At 34.7% G+C, this 17,936-nt stretch overlaps 1 protein-coding gene across 3 annotated transcripts in view; it reads right to left on the bottom strand.

Annotated features, from left to right (window-relative positions):
- Nucleotides 1-17,936, bottom strand: part of LOC150102740 (ribosomal RNA processing protein 36 homolog) — a 111,345-nt gene extending 93,409 nt beyond the window's left edge. The window contains exons 1-3 of one of the 3 annotated variants that reach the window (XM_090399222.1): nt 17,868-17,936; nt 12,506-12,602; nt 7,235-7,253 (exon numbers count right to left, since the gene is read on the bottom strand). In XM_090399222.1, the coding sequence (XP_090255348.1) occupies nt 7,235-7,253; nt 12,506-12,592 (106 nt within the window). In that variant the 5' untranslated portion in view covers nt 12,593-12,602; nt 17,868-17,936. Of the gene's footprint in view, nt 1-7,234; nt 7,254-12,505; nt 12,603-17,265; nt 17,408-17,441; nt 17,786-17,867 lie in introns of those variants that run through there. The other 2 variants (XM_090399221.1, XM_090399223.1) reach the window with 2 other exon arrangements.

Here is a 17,936-nt window from a genome sequence, read left to right as displayed (position 1 = left end):
AAGAAGAGAACGATGATCTGAAAAATAATCGATGATAAGAAAGACGAAAGTAATGATGCGAATGTGGTGGAAGGCAATGAAATTGAGAGAATGAATGAAAGCTGAAGTGTGACACAAGATTTGAAAGCTCAAAAATTGAAAGAATGAATGACAGCAAAAATGTGAAGCAAGATTCCAAAGTTGAGTTGGTTAGGATGAAGCAAGAGATGAAATGGATGAGAAATGAAAGTAAGAAAATTCAGGAAATGCATGGGACAGCGAAAATGAAAACAAATAATGTTGGTATAAAAGAGGTAACGAAAGATCCACGAGTGGTGTTGTATGGCGATTCAATTATTAAAAGTGTGCTGGAGGAAAGGATGAACAAGGTATGTTTCATTGGAGGTAGAATGAGTGAAGTGATTGAGGCACTGGATATGAGAAGAAAGCGAGCAAAAGAGTTGGCAGTTTTAATAGGTACAAATGACTTGACTGCAACCAAAGAGCATGTCAGATTGGATATCAGGAAGTTGCTTAGATGTATAAAAGAGAATAGTGTAATAGGAAGGTAGTAAGTGTGTTGCCTAGGTATGACAGTGGTGAGATGAGGCAGAGAGCAAGGATTATGAATGATAGGTTAGCAAAAATGTGTGAGGAGAATGAAGTGCAGTTTGTGGAATGAGTTTGAAGGACAAAATGAACTATATAAAAGTGAATGGACTGCATTTGAGTGGTTTTGGTGTGAGTCGCTTGGAGAGACTGCTGCTGGAAGGCAGAGAAGTGAGTACAGAGAATGAATCTGATCAAGTGGGAAACGATGTGGAAGAGTAAGACAGGAGAGATTGAAGTGGTGGATATGAATGAGAAAGTGAGTGGCATGAGTAGAGAGAATGAGAAAATAGGTGTGCACGATGAACAGGGAAACGAGGAGGCTCAGGGTGCACAGGGGAATACAGCGTGAGAAAGGTGGATGCTCCAAGAGGATGTGAATGCATGTGTATAAAGGAAAGAAAGGAGATGACCTGGGATCAACAGGAAACAGTTGGATTTGAAGAGGGTTCTAAAATAAATAAGGAGAAAGGCTTGAGTTGAGCATGGAGAAATCACATCGAATGAGTGGCATCACTGGAACTAGCTATATATCCAGGAATGAGCTGCTGTGTTTGTATACAAATGCTAGAAGTATAAGAAACAAGGCAGATGAAATGGTTGCATTAATTGAATCTGTTCACTCAAAAATTGTTGGAATAAGTGAGACATGGCTGGATGAGGACGACATCCTTACAGGAATAGATATGGAAGGGTATGATGTGTTTCATGTGGATAGAAGGTGTAAAAAAGGGAGGGGGAGTGCTATTGATGATAGAGAAGGAGTTATGTCTATATAAAGTAGAGGTGCAAGACAGAAATAGTGCCAATGGTTTTGAGGCAACATGGTGTGAGGTAGAGGTGAAGAGAATGAAATACTTGGTTGGATGTTGTTATAGACCTGGTAATGTGAATGGTAATGACTATGAAATGTATAATCAAATTAACCAAGCAAATAAGAGAAGGCTGATCTGTAAATGATGTGTGTTTTTAATCCTGTCAGAACTGCGCCATTGTAATAAAGGGGGGAAAGTCTTTATTATATATTCCTTATATATATCTTATACTTATTTATTCTCTTTATTCTATTTTATTTTCTTTACGTTAAGTTTTAAAAGAGGTATACCGTGAGTAGACATATCGATACAAAATTAATAACGGACAAAACTCACATACAAAGATTATTTAATAGTATAATTTTACAGAATAATACTATTATATATTTTTGTTGCCTTTCGACCGTTTAGAAAAATCTCCACCTTTCTCACTTCTCCTAAGGACAAGCTTCCACATCTTAATCATCCAGGTGTTTACCAGATTCTGTGCTCTTGTGGATTATCTTATTTCAGGCAAACGGGAAGATCTGCCTCTATTCGGCTAGAAGAACACCAATCTTATATTGAATACTTTAAACCTGAAGAGTCTGGACTTGCAGAACTCTGTGTCTAGTTCTACAAGTTCTTGCAGAACTTACAGAACTAGACAGAGTTCATTGGAGAAAGACAAGAGTTCTTCACAAAAGTCATTTTGTGAAGAACTCTTGTGAAGAAAAAGTTTCTCATGGAAAGCCCCTTTATAAAGAAACATGTGAAACTCTATTTCATTTTCCTAACTTAAACAGATCCGACGGCTTACGTCTATCCCCTTTATGGGAGATAGTACTTTACAAATCAGCTAATCTTTCCTAACTTTTTATTGTATTTATTTTTTTAAATTTTTTTTTTATTTTTAGGAAAGTTATTGACCTTTTTAAGTTATCTTACACCAGCTACTTAGGTGGCGCTTTTTGGAATTGTCAGTTATTGTTTAATTTGAGCTTAATGTACTGAAGATGCCTGTGAAACACAGGCATAAATTATACTATTATATAATCTTTGTACATGAGTTTTGTCCGTTATTAATTTTGTATTTTCTTTACGTCTCTATCTTTTATATATCTCTCTTTTTGCTTATACATTATTTCTCTTTCCTTATCACTCTTTAATCTCTTATATACCTCCTTACGCTAAACTGCCTTCCGCACTTGCCTTCTTATTCTTCGAATACCAGAAAATTTATTTGTTTAAAAGCTGCGCCACTGATGTTTGTTTTCTATTAACAAGAAGTGTAACATGCGTCCAGTAGTTTTCTATTTACCCTCAAATTACTCCCGATTAATTAATATCTCTGCAGTCGTGGTCTACTATCTATTCTTTACTGTCCTTTCTATTGGGTTCCCGCTAATAGGCTCTAATATTTTTTGGAACAGTGCATCAAATAATTAAGAATCAGGCAACACTTATTTAATAATTAAACAACAAAATTTAATTCAAATAAAACAAATTTACATTGCATTTTCAGTAATAGAAAGAAAAAACATCTCAATTCAAATCTGCATAAATAAATTAGTTAAGTTCCTGCATTTTACTCACACAATTCATATCATATATTTAACTAATTTTCTTAATATAACAATCATTTATACTGAGCAATGGTACTTATTACTTAATTGTTAACTCCTATTCATCGAATACATAGACAATATCAATTGCTCCTTCCTTTCTATGCTGGGAATATTCTATAGACAAGTTTAACCAATTCAGCAAACAGTTACACTATGACTTATTTCAACTACAAATTCCTGACAATTAATTACTTAATAATCTTCAACTGTTAAATATGCCTATTTAGATCAGCCTCTAATTTACAGTCCACTAATAAGTTCTCTTAAAAGCTCAAGAAAATTGAACAAATGGGTCAACTCACTTTATAGCTGCTACCCACTGTGCACTTGGCTTCGAATTGGACTTCTGTTCCCTTTACTTCCGTGTCAGGTTTTTCTCTCCCTCTTTATGCCGGTGATAGATTTACTGACGCTTCTGGGATGCTCTGTCCTGCCACACTTCGGGCGAAGATTATCAGCTTGTGGAATGCTTGCATGCTTGGACTAACAGAGCAATTTCTTCCCTCTGGTTAACAGTGCCCAGCAAAGACTCGTCAGTTCATCATCAAATATCTGCTTTGCCTGGCAGATCGGCTCCTCGTTATCTTTCTTCTAGATCTCTGGCATAATTTCTCCTGAAGTCGCGATTCTGATGACGTACACCTGTCAGATAACTGCCGACGACTTCTAGACAACCTCTGGATCACTGACGAAAATTTCTGGAACCGATGATGCGATCTTTTTGCCAACGCCTTTTATTCGGTCACTTGCGAATCCTTGCACGGAGATATGTGACCCCCGAACATTTCAGTGAAATCCCTCGATCCTTTTCTCAGACTGACCCTTCCTTTGTTTTTCTCCAACTCCCTAAATCCTATTCGTTCTGGCAGAGGACATTCGTTTGAAGCTTTTGTCTGTCCACCTAGCACTGACCTTGAGCATTTCCATGTAGAACACACACAAAATTTGACGTCTTTACAAAGAGCTAAAAATATACTGTTTACTAGTGGCAAGGTATTGCCTTAATACTACACCTTCTAGAATATTCCCTTATTTGGCAGAGAGCATATACAATTCCCATTGGGATTATTTACATCTAAACAAACATCTAAGTACAAATTACAATTCTTACTGGGCTTGACCTTGGTAAAATTTATGTAAAAATATTTAGACTTTTTTGAGCTATAAATATTTTTACAGATCATTATGGACGATTTTAATTATGGCAATATAGACTGGGATGATGAGATAGCAACTGGAAATAAAGAAAATGAGCGAGTTTTTGAGGGACAACCACCTCAGACAGTATGTAACAGAGGGGATACGAGGATTGAGAGTCTTGGATTTGATCATCTCATCAGAGGATGTAATTATAAATGAGGTGTCCAATTACCCTCCAATTGGTGAGAGTGACTATGAAGTGATTACCTGGGTGGTTGCCAGCAGGATGAGGACCTCTGCGAGAAAAGGGTATATGTGTGGAACAACAAGGGTGGCGATTATGAAGAGCTCAGGAGACAGCTTGCGGGTGTAGCAAGGAATGAGGAGTGAGCTGAAAAAGAGATCAATACAGCTTGGGGGATTTTCAAGAACTATCAAGTAGAAGCAATGTCTAAATGTATTCCAAGGGTCAGGAGGTTAAATAAGGTAGGTGTGAGAAGTGATAATAACTAATTCCATGAGGATTAAAAAGATCAGGCAAGGTGGGTAACTTGGTTGGTAAGGGTAGCAAAAGTGAGGTATGAGCAGCAGTTAGCTAATGAAGCCAAAAAGAATCCTAGGGAGTTCTTTCTATATGTAGCCAGCAAAAAAAAAGGATTATGGAAGGATGACATTGATTGGAGAGAATGATATAAGGACAGCTGTTGGGAAGACATATTGGAAATACTTAATGAGCAGTTCATACGGATCTTTCATATTCTTGTGAATGTGACTTCATGGATAGATTGAGAGCAGTTGATGATGGGGAGGAGAGACTGACTGTGAGTAAGCGGTGTATGGGGAGTTGAGCAATCTAGATGTTAACAAGGCTGTGGGACTTGATAATATATCACCACGTATTCTGAAGGAATGTGACAGGGAGTTGACATATTTTTTTTTAATATGAGTCTTGCACTGGGTCAAGTTCCTAAGGAGTGGAAGGAGGGCAAGATTGTGCCGCTTCATAAGGGATGTGGATGGTAGTGACTATGAAATGTATGATCAAATTAGCCAAGCAAATAAGAAAAGGGTGATAGAACTCAAGCATCAAATTATAGGCCTATCTGTGTATCAGGTGTTGTGGTTAAGTTGTTGGAGAAGCTTGTGAAAACTAGGATCCAGAATTGGGTTGACAACAATGGTATTATCTTTGATGGACAGCATAGATTTGCTAAAGGGAGGTCATGTTTTAGTAATCTACTTACTTATTGCAATAAAGTGACTGCTTCTTTGGACAGAGGAGAAGGATACACAGTAATATACTTAGATTTCACAAAGACGTTTGATAGATTACCACATGATAAGTTGATAGTTAAACTAGAGCAGATGGGGTTGGATATTAGATTAGCACATTGGATCGGAGACTGGCTATCTGATAAGCAAGTTGTGGGGGTGGGGGCAATATCTGGAAAAGGAAAGTCATTAGTGGTGTACATCAGGGGTCTGTTTTAGGGCCATTACTGTTTAACTCGTATGTTAATGATATTTGCGAAGATTTGGATGGAGATATTCAGTTGTTTGCAGATGATGCAAAGTTGGGACGAACTATGAAGAGTAGAGAAGATGTTGTGGCCTTACAAGATTCACTCAATTTATTGAATAAATTGAGTGATTGGGCATGGGAGTTCAATGTTACAAAATGTAAGGTTTTAAAATTTAGGAAACAAAGATGGGATTTAGAATTTATGCTTGTTGGGGATATGCTGTCAGAGGTAGAAGGAATAAGGGATCTGAAATTTAGGGGACACATTGCCAAAATTGTGAAGACAACACAAAGACCTCTGGGAATGATGCAGAGGACACTGACTTGTAGAAGTATGGAGATTCTTGTTCCATTGTATAAAGTCTGATTAGGCCACACATGGACTTCTGTGAACAGATTTGGTCACTGGTTTTCAAAAGGTTGAAGAGATGTTGGAAAGGGTCCACAGGTGACTGACTAAAGTAGTTTCTGACCTCTGGAATGTCAAATATGAGGAAAGATTGAGAAGATGCAATTTACAGAGTCCAGTGGATAGAAGGAAGAGGGAAGATATGATAGAGACCTATAAGTTAGTAAGGGGTTTTTATAGGATCAATGTTGGAGAGGTTCTACAGAAAACAGTGGGAGATCAGGTGAGAACCAGAGGTCATTCCTGGAAAATGTATAAAGAGGATGTGAGCAAGGAAGTGAGAAGCAGGTTTTTTGCATGCAGAGTTGTGAATGATTGGAATGCCTTGCCTGAGAGTGTGATGTCTGCAGAGAATTTGAGTGTGTTTAAAGTGTGGTATGATGAGCTGTGTGTATGATAAAAGGAGCTCCTAGATGATTCTTTGACTACATGGGGTCTTGAGTAGTAATAATAAAACTTCCTTACATGTTCTTCTTTTCAATATGAAATTCAATTTTATCCTGCTTAAGACTAAATGGTGCTCACTTCCAATTTGAAATCCTCTGTACACTCTAGTGTCCTGCACCAGTGAGAAAATATCACTTGCAATAATAATATGGGTCAATGAGACTTTTCTTATTCTTTGCCTCTTCTCTCCATGTGAATGTGTGCCAACCAAATTGTATTCTTATTGGCTTAAACCAAAATATAAAATGATTGTCACTACAATCAAACCTATAATGGTTCTTCTGGCAGTTCAAATATTATATAACAATCAATGTTTATCAAAGGCTACACAAGACCTTAATAAGTTAATTTAATATGCTGATTAAATGCCATATTTATGCTAATTAAATATACTTCATTTGTTATGTATATAGTTAATCAAATTTGTTATGTATACAGTTTACCAAATTATCATTTGGTAAATATTTAGCTAGAAGCAGAGAACTCAAAGAACATATCAAAGAAGATTAAATATATATAAATAAAAAGTCGCACTAATACACTTTTAACATTCAGCATTTTTTAAAATAAACTAATACTTTGCATTATTGCCATTAATAAGGTGATGCCATCTACTGTCTAATAAAGATAATTTAATGTCTATTTTTATTATTATTTTTCTGTTTGAAAACTTTAGGAACAGTAAAATATTTTATACTGCACTTACTTTTCCTTATGAGAGTTGGCTAGAAAGAGAAAGATAAAAAGTAAGAAATTACTGAATGATGATAGCAAAATAATTCAAATCAAAAGATTTGACTACTACTACTAGAACTGCTACAAACATATGTAATGGTAGATGCTGTTTCTGTGATTTCAAAATGGTTTGTTAAATACAATTTCACACTAAACATAGTTTCTGAAAATATACCTATCTTATTGTCTAAAACAGTGGTCAATAGAAAAATATAAGACATCATTGTATGGGTAATATTTAATTCGGTTAACTTGGATTACCTCCATCCTGAATGACAACGCAATTAAGAGTGAATCGTGGGAACAGTGTCATGAAAATAGTTACGGAGGCCAATGAAGTAGGCCAAAATGACGTATTTACCAATAAACGGATGTCTGTAGTTCCCGCCCAGCTGGCGCGCCGGGAGCGAGATGGCAACACGTGCGCGGTTGCTTATTTACTTATACTTACACGTATTCGACCCCAGTTCTCATTTTTGCACATCGACATACAAGTGAGCATTAATGTTCTAAAATTCATCAACATACATATTATAATTCAATCATTATTCATTCACGAACTAAACTTCTCTATTGAAGAGTTGAGCAGGGATGGTAGTAATACCAGTGATATTAATACCAGTAGTTTATTAATATTAGTATTAATATCACTAGTAATACCAGTGATAGTAATAGTAGTAGTAATAGTAATATAATAATATATACTATATTATACATACAATAACACTGTAACTATAAAATAAACAATCTAAAAACTCGCATAAGCGTCTTTTTCGCTTGTCCTATTATAATTACGTAATAGTAAAATAGAGGGGTCAATAAAACGTCAAGAAACTCTTGAAGGGGTCAACGGTCAAAGAAGTTTGGCGACCCCTGGTCTAAAACAAACAAACAAAAAAAATACAAGAAAATCTGCTAAAAGAGACATGCAGTAATTCAGCAGTGTGCGTGTCTATATATATATATATATAATGTTCAACCTGTTAAAAATTGGAACATTGAAATAGCAGGCAAAAGCTGACTGCTATTTAAATGTTGAATACAATGCATACAACATGTGACATTGCTCTCAACAGTGTGAAGAGTATAATTTAGACTGTTTTAATTTATGTAGAGCTGTGGAAGCATGTCCCCAATCTTTTATTAAGCTACAAGCAGACTACATTGCAGACTAAATCAAGCTACAAGTGAAGATGCCATACTAATTTAATGATTCCTGGGATAAAGCAGTTATGCCTTTCTAAAGCAAATGAAGATATGCTTTTTCAGGAAAATCATTTTTGTAACACGTTAGTAAATCAGAACATTTCAATGCTTGATTATATTCAAAATTCTCTTAATACCTATCATCAGGGCTCCAGAAATCTATTTGCCCACTCACCACTGCAAGTTATCAGAGTGCTGTGGTGAGTGAATTTTCAACCTTCTAAATACATTCAAAATATATTCTTCACATAATTTACACTTTTTTTCCCCTCCAGTTTAAAACACCATCTCATTCATTATCAAGCTGTTTGATCACGAGCAGCTGCCAATGAATTTATTAAAGAAGTTTTATTTCTAACCAGGAGATAACTTTAATTAATTAATAAAATGAACAGTAATTAAAATCTCTTAAACTTTTCTCAAACACTTTTAAACATTTTTCTCTCTGTACAAAAAACTTTGTAATATCCACTATCAAGCTCCAAAAATCCTCTCATTTCTCTCCTAGCTATATCATAGAATGTTCCTCTCACTCCATGCATGCTCCTTACGAGTCATACTTCTGGTTTTTTTTTTTCAGTCATGAAGCAGTAAAAATGAGGACTCTCACACACTTCAAGCAAAACAAATAAGTTTTTCACATCATTCATTTATTTAAATTAAATGATAATCACTTCCAATAAATAAATTTTATAATAATATGAATGCATTCAGTTCAATATTAACCTTAATGTGTATGCAGTATGCACAATATATGTAATAGACAATCTATTATTCTTATTATCATCATAAAAAAGCACTTTTTTTTTCATTTATAATATCATTAACAAATAAATCTGTATATATAAACACAAAATTAAAACCAGCACAATTTAATTAAATACTGTAGTATATTTAGGTGTGCAATTCTAATATAGTATTAACCTAAGCTTATTTTTACAGTTCACAACATGAATTAACTTAGTGTAATTAAATAGTGCAGAGATAAAAGAATTGCCATTCCATTGTATAAAGCCCCGATCAGACCATACTTTGACTAGTGTTCTCAAATCTGGTTCCCAAGATTTAAAGGGGATAAATTAACTGTGGAAAAGGTGCAGAGGCAGATAACAATGATGGTATCAGAACTGTACAATGTTAGTTATGAAGACAGGCTGATGGAATGTGGATTGCAGAGTGGTAGATAGAAGGAGAAGTGATATGATTGAGACTTTTAAACTGTTGAGAGGTGGTTACAGGTCTGACAATGGGGAGTTCTTTCACTTGGTGGAAGAGAGAAAAAGCAAGGACAAGGGGCCATCCCTGGAAGTTATGAAAAAAAACTGTGAGCAAGAGGTTGAGGAGTGTTTTTTTTTGCATAGAGGGTGGTTGAACTGTGGAATGCATTGTCTGATAGAGTGGTGAGAGCACGAACGGTCAATGAGTGGCATGATAGACTGTGTTTTCCAGGATGGGCCTCCCATGAGTCTTTTGACTCCATGGAGGACTGAATCATAATAATTTTACATAACAAGGTTTTTTAACACTTATTTAAAAGACAATTATTTTTCAAAGACACGTCAAAGATCGGATCTTGTGACTGAGCACACTGTGAAAAGCGAGTCTGGCTCCACAGTGAGTGTTACTGCCTTGTTGTTTTTGTGAATTTTATTATTTGTCTCTCATATTAAGTTATTGCTTATGGATAATTTATATAAATCTGCCCTTCATTATGAATAATAAATGAATACACTTTTTAAGTTTTGTGAAACAATGCAAAGCTTAAGACAAATTGCAGGGATAGGAAGATGTTAAAAACATTGGAGGAAAGAGGATGTTGTTGTCCCATCAAGCAACAACAAACAGGTGAGATGTGCTTTCCAAGGCAAATGGCTGAAAGAATTCATGTGGTTGTGTCACAAAGCTGCATTCTGATATACCTAAAAACATCCTGGAGCTGCTGACAGTAACTTGAGATTGTTACTGGATTTTGGAGTACCTTTCAAAATGGAGACAGTTAGGTTTCATGAAATATCCAATTCTCTTGTTGTTTTCATGAATTTTATTGTCTTTCATATTAAGTTATTGCTTATGGATAATTTATATACATTTGCCCTTCATTATGAACAATAAATGAATACACTTTTAAGTTTTGTGAAACAATGCAAAGCTTAAGGCAAATTGCAGGGATCAGAAGGTGATAAAAACATTAGAGGAAAGAGATTGTTGTCCCATCAAGCAAAAACAAACAGGCAAGATGTGTTTTCCAAGACAAATGGCTGAAGGAATTCATGTGGTTGTGTTACAAAGCTGCATTTTGATATATCCTGGATATATCAAAATATCCTGGAGCTGCTGACAGTGACTCAAGATTGTTACAGGATTTTGGAGTACCTTTCAAAGTGGAGACAGTTAAGTTTCATGAAATATCCAATTCTATGAAAACATGCTGTAACATAGACGTGACCATAAAATCACCCAGAAAGCATCTCTAGCTGCTTGCTAAAAGAAAGTGGATTCTAAAATGTTTGAACAGTGCTTTTTTTACACAGCCTATTATATAGCTAAATTCAATATAAACCATTCACTGATCTCAAAAATTGATAGCCTTGCTAAATAAGCATGATAAGATAGAGGTCCAGCAGAGCAGTATCAGAATGACATGAAATGTAAATAATTTGTATCAGTTATTGCTGATGTCATTAAACAAGAATTAGCTAACAAAATCAAAAACTCCAGTAAGGTGAGTCTTCTTTTAGATGCTTCTACAGATATTTCAAATGAGGAAGAACTTGTTCCTTATATAAGATATATGAATGAAAATCAGAAATGAAAGAGGTGTTTGTTTCCATAACTCAGAAAGTCTTTTACACTAGTAGAAATTGTCCATACAGAAAGTGAAAGTCAGTAACAGAGTGACAAATCCTGCTACACACTTTTCTGCATGAGCATATGAGATATGACAGATGCTAGGAATGCTTAGATATGCAGCACTTTCAGATAAAACAGTGTTTCCTACCTTGTCTCAATCATTAACTGGAAAAAATGATGTGGGCTTTGACTATCGTTTGGAATACAATCCAACAAAACACCTTTGAGATGAACTAGAAAGTTGAGCACAGGCCAGACTAGTATATCCAAGGGTCAGAGTCCCTAAAGTGCAGATAACTTCTCATATTAACATCTTTTCCTAATATGAAAAGACGTTAGCATAACATAGTTTTGAGTGTTTATATTCTATTCTAAAAAGTTTTCCAAATTAGTAAATGTTTCACCAAAATTCCAGTCTTACTAAAAATCCTTAATTTCATGCACTTGATACTGCTTTTTATTATCCTTTTGACACATGCAAAGTTGAATTTTTGAAGTTTGAAATAATTAAAATAGCTGCCTTAAACTTAAAAGCAAAAGTGACTAATATCCATTTGCCAAGTTATAAAATAAATCCAGTGTTCCTATAAAAGTTTTTCAAAATGACAAATGTTTTATTGAAAGCACAAACTATAATTTTCAGATTACTGTTTTAGTAGAAGGGGAGGAAAAAAACTACAGTCTGAGAGATTCATCCATTCCCACTCAAAAAGCACCAGAAAAAATTCATTCATGATGAGATTTAAACCCAGCTTCTTTTTTTTTAACCAAAGAAGAGGGAAAGATGTGTAATCAACCACATCAAAGGTAAGCAAAGACAAACTACAAACATCAGATGATTTACAGCAATCCCTTCAACAAGAATCTGTCCTCTAAACATTTTCCAAAGTGCTAAAAACAAATGAATATTATAATTCATCTAAATAAATTGATTAATAAACATTAATTTGCACAATACGAATAAAGCTGAGTGCAAAGAATATACTAAAACGCAAAACTGAATCTGAAGGAGAGGGGAAGATCAATCATGGTCAAAAACACCAAATAAATATTGTGGCCTTTTCTTGTGAAGTAATGGCTGGTAGTAATAGAAATACCAAGGGAAAAATACCTTACCACAAAAAAGTTCATGAATCACTTAGTTTAAAAATTCTTTAAATTAATACAACATAAAAAAATTACTTACATATCCTTCACTGCTAGTTTCATGTAAATTTTCTTTTGTGTTGCTAGGAGTTATAAGGCATTTTTCCATTTGTTTCGATTCATCCATTACTTAAATACTGGAAGAAAGAAGGCATTCTTTTTAAAAATGAACTAATGTTATGCAAATATGCATTACTAGATTATGCTTCAAATTACAACAGAGGTTTAGAGTCACTAATAGCTAACAGTTGACTGCAAAAATTAGCATATAAATTATAAAATCAAGGATTAAGATCTGAAAGTCTAAGAAAGAGATGGTTTACTTATTTACTTCTCATCTTATTGAGAGCATAGGGCTTCGAAAATGGATCTCCATCTGACTCTATTTTGTGCCTCTCTCTTGTGTCAAGGTCTTCCTAATCTTTCTGAGCTCTTCTCTGCTCCTCTCCACCAGCTCATCTTTGGTCTATCTCTCTCTTCCTCTTTCCTTGTGGATTCCACTCCAATGCTTGTTTGACTACATTTTTTTTTTTCAGGTTTTCTTGTAGTATATGGCCTATCCATCTCTGTTTTCTTTGTTTGATGTCGTACATTATTGGTTTTTGTTTAGTTTTTCACCATAATTCTTCATTAGGTATATTTTCTGGCCATTTAATTTGTACAATTCTTCTTGAACATTTACTTACAAAGTTTGCATTTTTTACTAATTGCTTTTGTTGTTGTTGTCCATGTTTCTGATGCACAAAATAGAACTAATTTAATATTTGTATTAAATAATCTGATTGTTTTTTAAATCTATTTCTTTTGAGCTTTATATATTCCCTAACATGTTAACAATCCTTTGTGCTCTCTGTACTTAAATTTTATATCTTCCTCTGCTCTTCCTCTCCACTGTCTATAAGATTTGACAATTTAGTACTGTCTTCATTTTGTTTGTTATTTATTCTTATTCCAACAGTCATGGCTTCTTCATTGTCCCCCCCCTTTTATATATTGTTGTATATGTGCAAGTAAACACATATCTACAAAACCCAGATAACGAAGCTGTTCTATTAAATTCCACTGTTCTATTGTATTCCTTTTGCATTTTTCATGGCATTTCTCATAACTCAGTCCACAACAATATGAAATGTTGTTGGGGAGAGGATGCAGCCCTGTCTAACTCCTGTTTTAATTTCAAACTTTTCTGAAATCTCTCCAGTGTGTATTTTATATTTTTCATAAACTTTTTTAACTATACTGATTTACATGGTATGCAATAATATAACATTAAGTAATATGTAGGTCACATAAAAAAAGAAGAAATCAGCTAATGTCTTTTTTGTTCCCGTATAGAGAGTAGGCGAGGCCATTTTAGCCCTATCTAACTTTTGGAGACTGAGTGGTCAGTTCAATCTCCACTAGTAGCCAATCAGAAATGGCTGGCCCAAAGCTATCACTAATTAATTGGTACACAGTAAAGAAGGCGGCTAGCAAGTGACGCCATCTCGTGGTCCATAACCTTAACAAAATATTTTTCATGTCTGAAAATAGTGTGGATTCGACAGCTGATTTTCTTGAGTTTATGGGACAAAAAACCCTCATTTCTGGGAGAAAAAACCCGTTTGCCCGGGACAGAGATCGACTAAATCGGAAATCGGTCAAAAAAACACTTAGAAAAATTTCCTCTAGTCTACAACTAGATTTGAACCACCAAGTCTTCCATCGTGTGGTCAAGCACTGTAGAGGGCAAACACCACTTCTACTGAGCTACACTATGTAGGTCATATAGTTTTCTCAAATTCTCAGTTATTGAAAACAAGTATCTCCCAGATGTACCATAAATTTAATTCATCCAATTATTATCACAATGCAATTCTGTGGAATTGCATTGTGATAATAATAATAAAAAAGACCCTAAACATTATACCAAGCACCAAACAACAATTGCACAATACCTGTCACACTTCGTTGAACTCATTCACTGATATGCCAAACAAACTCTGGCAACATATTCCACCCATTCACCACTCTCCAAGAAAAGAGTTCTCACACCCTTACTAACCTCACTCTTGCTCAATTTCTAAGGAGACAATCCCTGGTTCTATCTCCACCAGACCTGTAATGAAAAATTTCCTCTGTATTAATCCTATAAAAACTTTACTGTAATTTATGCCTCTATCATATCACCCCTTTTCCATCTAGCAACCAATTTCTGAAACCGACAAATCTTAAAATTATCCTTATAAAGAGCATTCCATAGACCTGCCAGCATCTTGGTCATTCACCTCTGGATCTTCTCCACCTCTTCTCATCTCCAAATCTTTAATAACCTGCTTGTCAGGGTATTCTTAAATAACCAGGTAATCCTATGAGATGTTTTAGCCACATTTGTAACATGTGGCTAAAACACCACATACTGTAATGTAGATTCTTTTTTGATGATGTTTTAAGAAGTACTTTATTAATAGTATTTTTGTATAGTATTAATAGTACTATACAAAATATGAAGTACTTTATTAATAGTATTTTTGTATAGTATTAATAGTATTATTAATAAAGTATGTCATTAAACATCATCAAAAAAGAATCTAGATTATAGTAAAACCATAGCCATCCCATATATTAAAGGGTTATCAGGATTATGAATCCTCTAAGGATCCTCCCCTCCCATTGACACATCCTAGAGTTCATTGCATCCACTGCACCTGCAACTTACCGTACATTGGTGAAACAGGATGTACAATCCCTATACGTAAGAAAGAACATATAAGACACATTAAATATAACCATTTTGGTGAACCAGGCCTCTCAGATCACACTCTCAACACCAAATCGACTGGAAAAGTACCCGCTCGTTACACCATACAAAACCTGGTATGAAAGAAAATTTAAGAAAACCTGTGAAATTCTGATAAACACCCAAACATCAACAATAATGGCATGAAAATTCCAAGAATCTGGATTGCACACATTTACCTAACATTTAGTATCCAGCATACTTCAGGACTCTAGGCAATCTTCAGCTAGTATTGGAAACCATTCCATACCAACTGATTGGAATTTATATGTATAATCATGGTGTTAATATCTATATATAGACTTGTTGTTGCTCCCAATGTAATTTTACAACCAATAGATAATATTAATAATAGGACTCCAGCATTGATGTAGTAAAGTTTTTTTTGTTTCACCAAAGGTCAGGCCAATAATTGTTGTAATAGTTGATCAGTAACTTTAACAAACCATGTAGATTGCAGTGCAGCTTGTTTCTCTGTATATAGTATATATGCTCCAGAAGATGACCTTGATATAAAGGTCGAAATATCGAATGTGGATTTTGGTTTATATTAAACTCAAGTTTTACTCAAACACGGTAGTTGTCTCCATAATTTTCCAAAATGTATTCGGATCACCGTGTAAGCCTAAAAGAAAGGATTCTTATAGAATCTAAATGTTATATTAATTTCAAAGGGAACTTTGCACCCATGAATTAATGATATGTAAATAAATCAGAGGTAGTTATGTGGTTAAACTGACATCCATTCTCCTTTGCCTATGGTACCAGTTTCTTTAAATTATCCTTCAAAATTTCAACAGCTTTATTCACTATTGCTCAACCCAATTATTCAACATCAGCAAAACAAACAAACAAATATCTCCCATCAGATAATTTCTTATATCATTAATGTACAAATTAATTAAATTTCTTATATCATTAATGTACAAATTAATTAGCAGTGGCCAAGGTACAAAGACCTGTGACAAACTGCTAGTCAGGGGGCCTTCTAATGATTCTGCTCCTGAATAAACAACAGTCTGGTATTTCCTCATCAACTCCCTCTTACTTATATCACCAACTTCATATCCATTCCCATTTGTTACAATTTATGTATCAAATTCCATGCAGTCACATCTCCAACTCCTCTCTACCCACTCATAGTCCTTTAACCAGCTTCAAAAATATCCTGACCATCACTCCTGAGATGTTTACTGGTTGCTAATTTGAAATCTGTCTTGGAGCTTCCTTTATGCAACTTATTTTCCTTCTTTTCACCTCTTGAAGTTAAACTCAGAGCTGAGATGTAATTTAAACAATGTGACCAAAGACACTGCTCATAACACTTAAGCTGATATCCCTGCTAATCCCAAAGCTATTCACATAAAGGTTCTGTACTATCCTATGCAACTACAGTATCAGCATATTTCCATATCAGCCATCAGTTCCTCTCTTGTTACTGTAATATATCCACCTGAATGATACTCTTGCAAAGTGATCACTCAGTAATTCAACTATTTCATCTGATTCAGTTAATCCTATAAAAACCTCAGTTACCTCTCTAACATTGGCTTTCATCAAAATAACCATAATCATTCTTCCATTTACTTGCAACATACCAAAGGACCTCTGGTTTGTACAGCTAATCTCTTCTTGTACTTTGATTTTTGCCTTCATTACCATACTAGTCACTCTTGTGGTCTGTGCTTTGCATTGCACATGGGCCTGCTACACCTCTCTTTGAATTCCCTCCACAAACTCTTCTTCTTCAGTTCTGCTTAATGATGCTATTCATCCATTAAACTTTCACCTCATTTATCCTCCTAACTCTAGGTATATAATCTGCCATTACTTCCTTCAAACACTCATTTACCATTTCATATGCATTATCAACATCCGATCCTAAGCATTTCCCATACATGGCATTGCTATAAATCCATCAACGAAAACGACTACAAATGGGAAGAAACGCATGCAACAGTCATCACGAAAAATCACTACTCCGTCGTTATGAGGAGTCGTGTTAAAATAAAAATTAATACCTTTACGCAGCAAGTTGTCAACTTCCTTGTCATTATTAATAAAGTTACTTCAAATATTATTAAAAATAATTCTATACTGCTAGTTTCGTGAAATCAAAATCGATTATTACTATTTTTATTTTCAATCTAACTGCACAGAAATTCTGCGATAACAGTATTTCTCTGAGAATCCTTACTTGTCTATAGTGGCCTACTTCGATGGGTTCTGGGACTTCATGAAGGTATCATGTAACGATAACAACGAACCATAAGCGATAATATTACGGAGGGAAAAAATCACTCAGAATAAATCCACCTTAGATATCGAAAACACCACAAGAATTGTACTTCAAACACGTCACTCGATAATATGCATGCTCACACCTGCGACAAATAATTGTACACATATAAAAACTATGTGTTTAATTGGAAATAAATGCAACGCACTTCAAAACGCCCAATTGGTTCTTGGCTAATATCGTAATTGGAAATAAAATATCCAACATGTATCAAACAGAGTGAAATTACAAAAAAAAAAAGACTAATTACAATATTTCAGAAACAATAGTCATTGTTATATATTGGCTATATTCCAAATAAACTTATTAATGAGTTTTGTTCACCTCTGTTTAATGACAAAGCCTCAAAAACAACCTGTAAGAGGATCTCTATCTACCGACTTGCATTTGTGT

This window comes from Typopeltis vanoorti, chromosome 10 (genome assembly GCF_054136105.1).
Source record: "Typopeltis vanoorti isolate ZY-2024b chromosome 10, IOZ_Tvanoo_1.0, whole genome shotgun sequence".
NCBI classification, from domain to species: Eukaryota; Metazoa; Arthropoda; class Arachnida; order Uropygi; family Thelyphonidae; genus Typopeltis; species Typopeltis vanoorti.
This window is presented reverse-complemented; position numbering and strand designations above follow the sequence as displayed.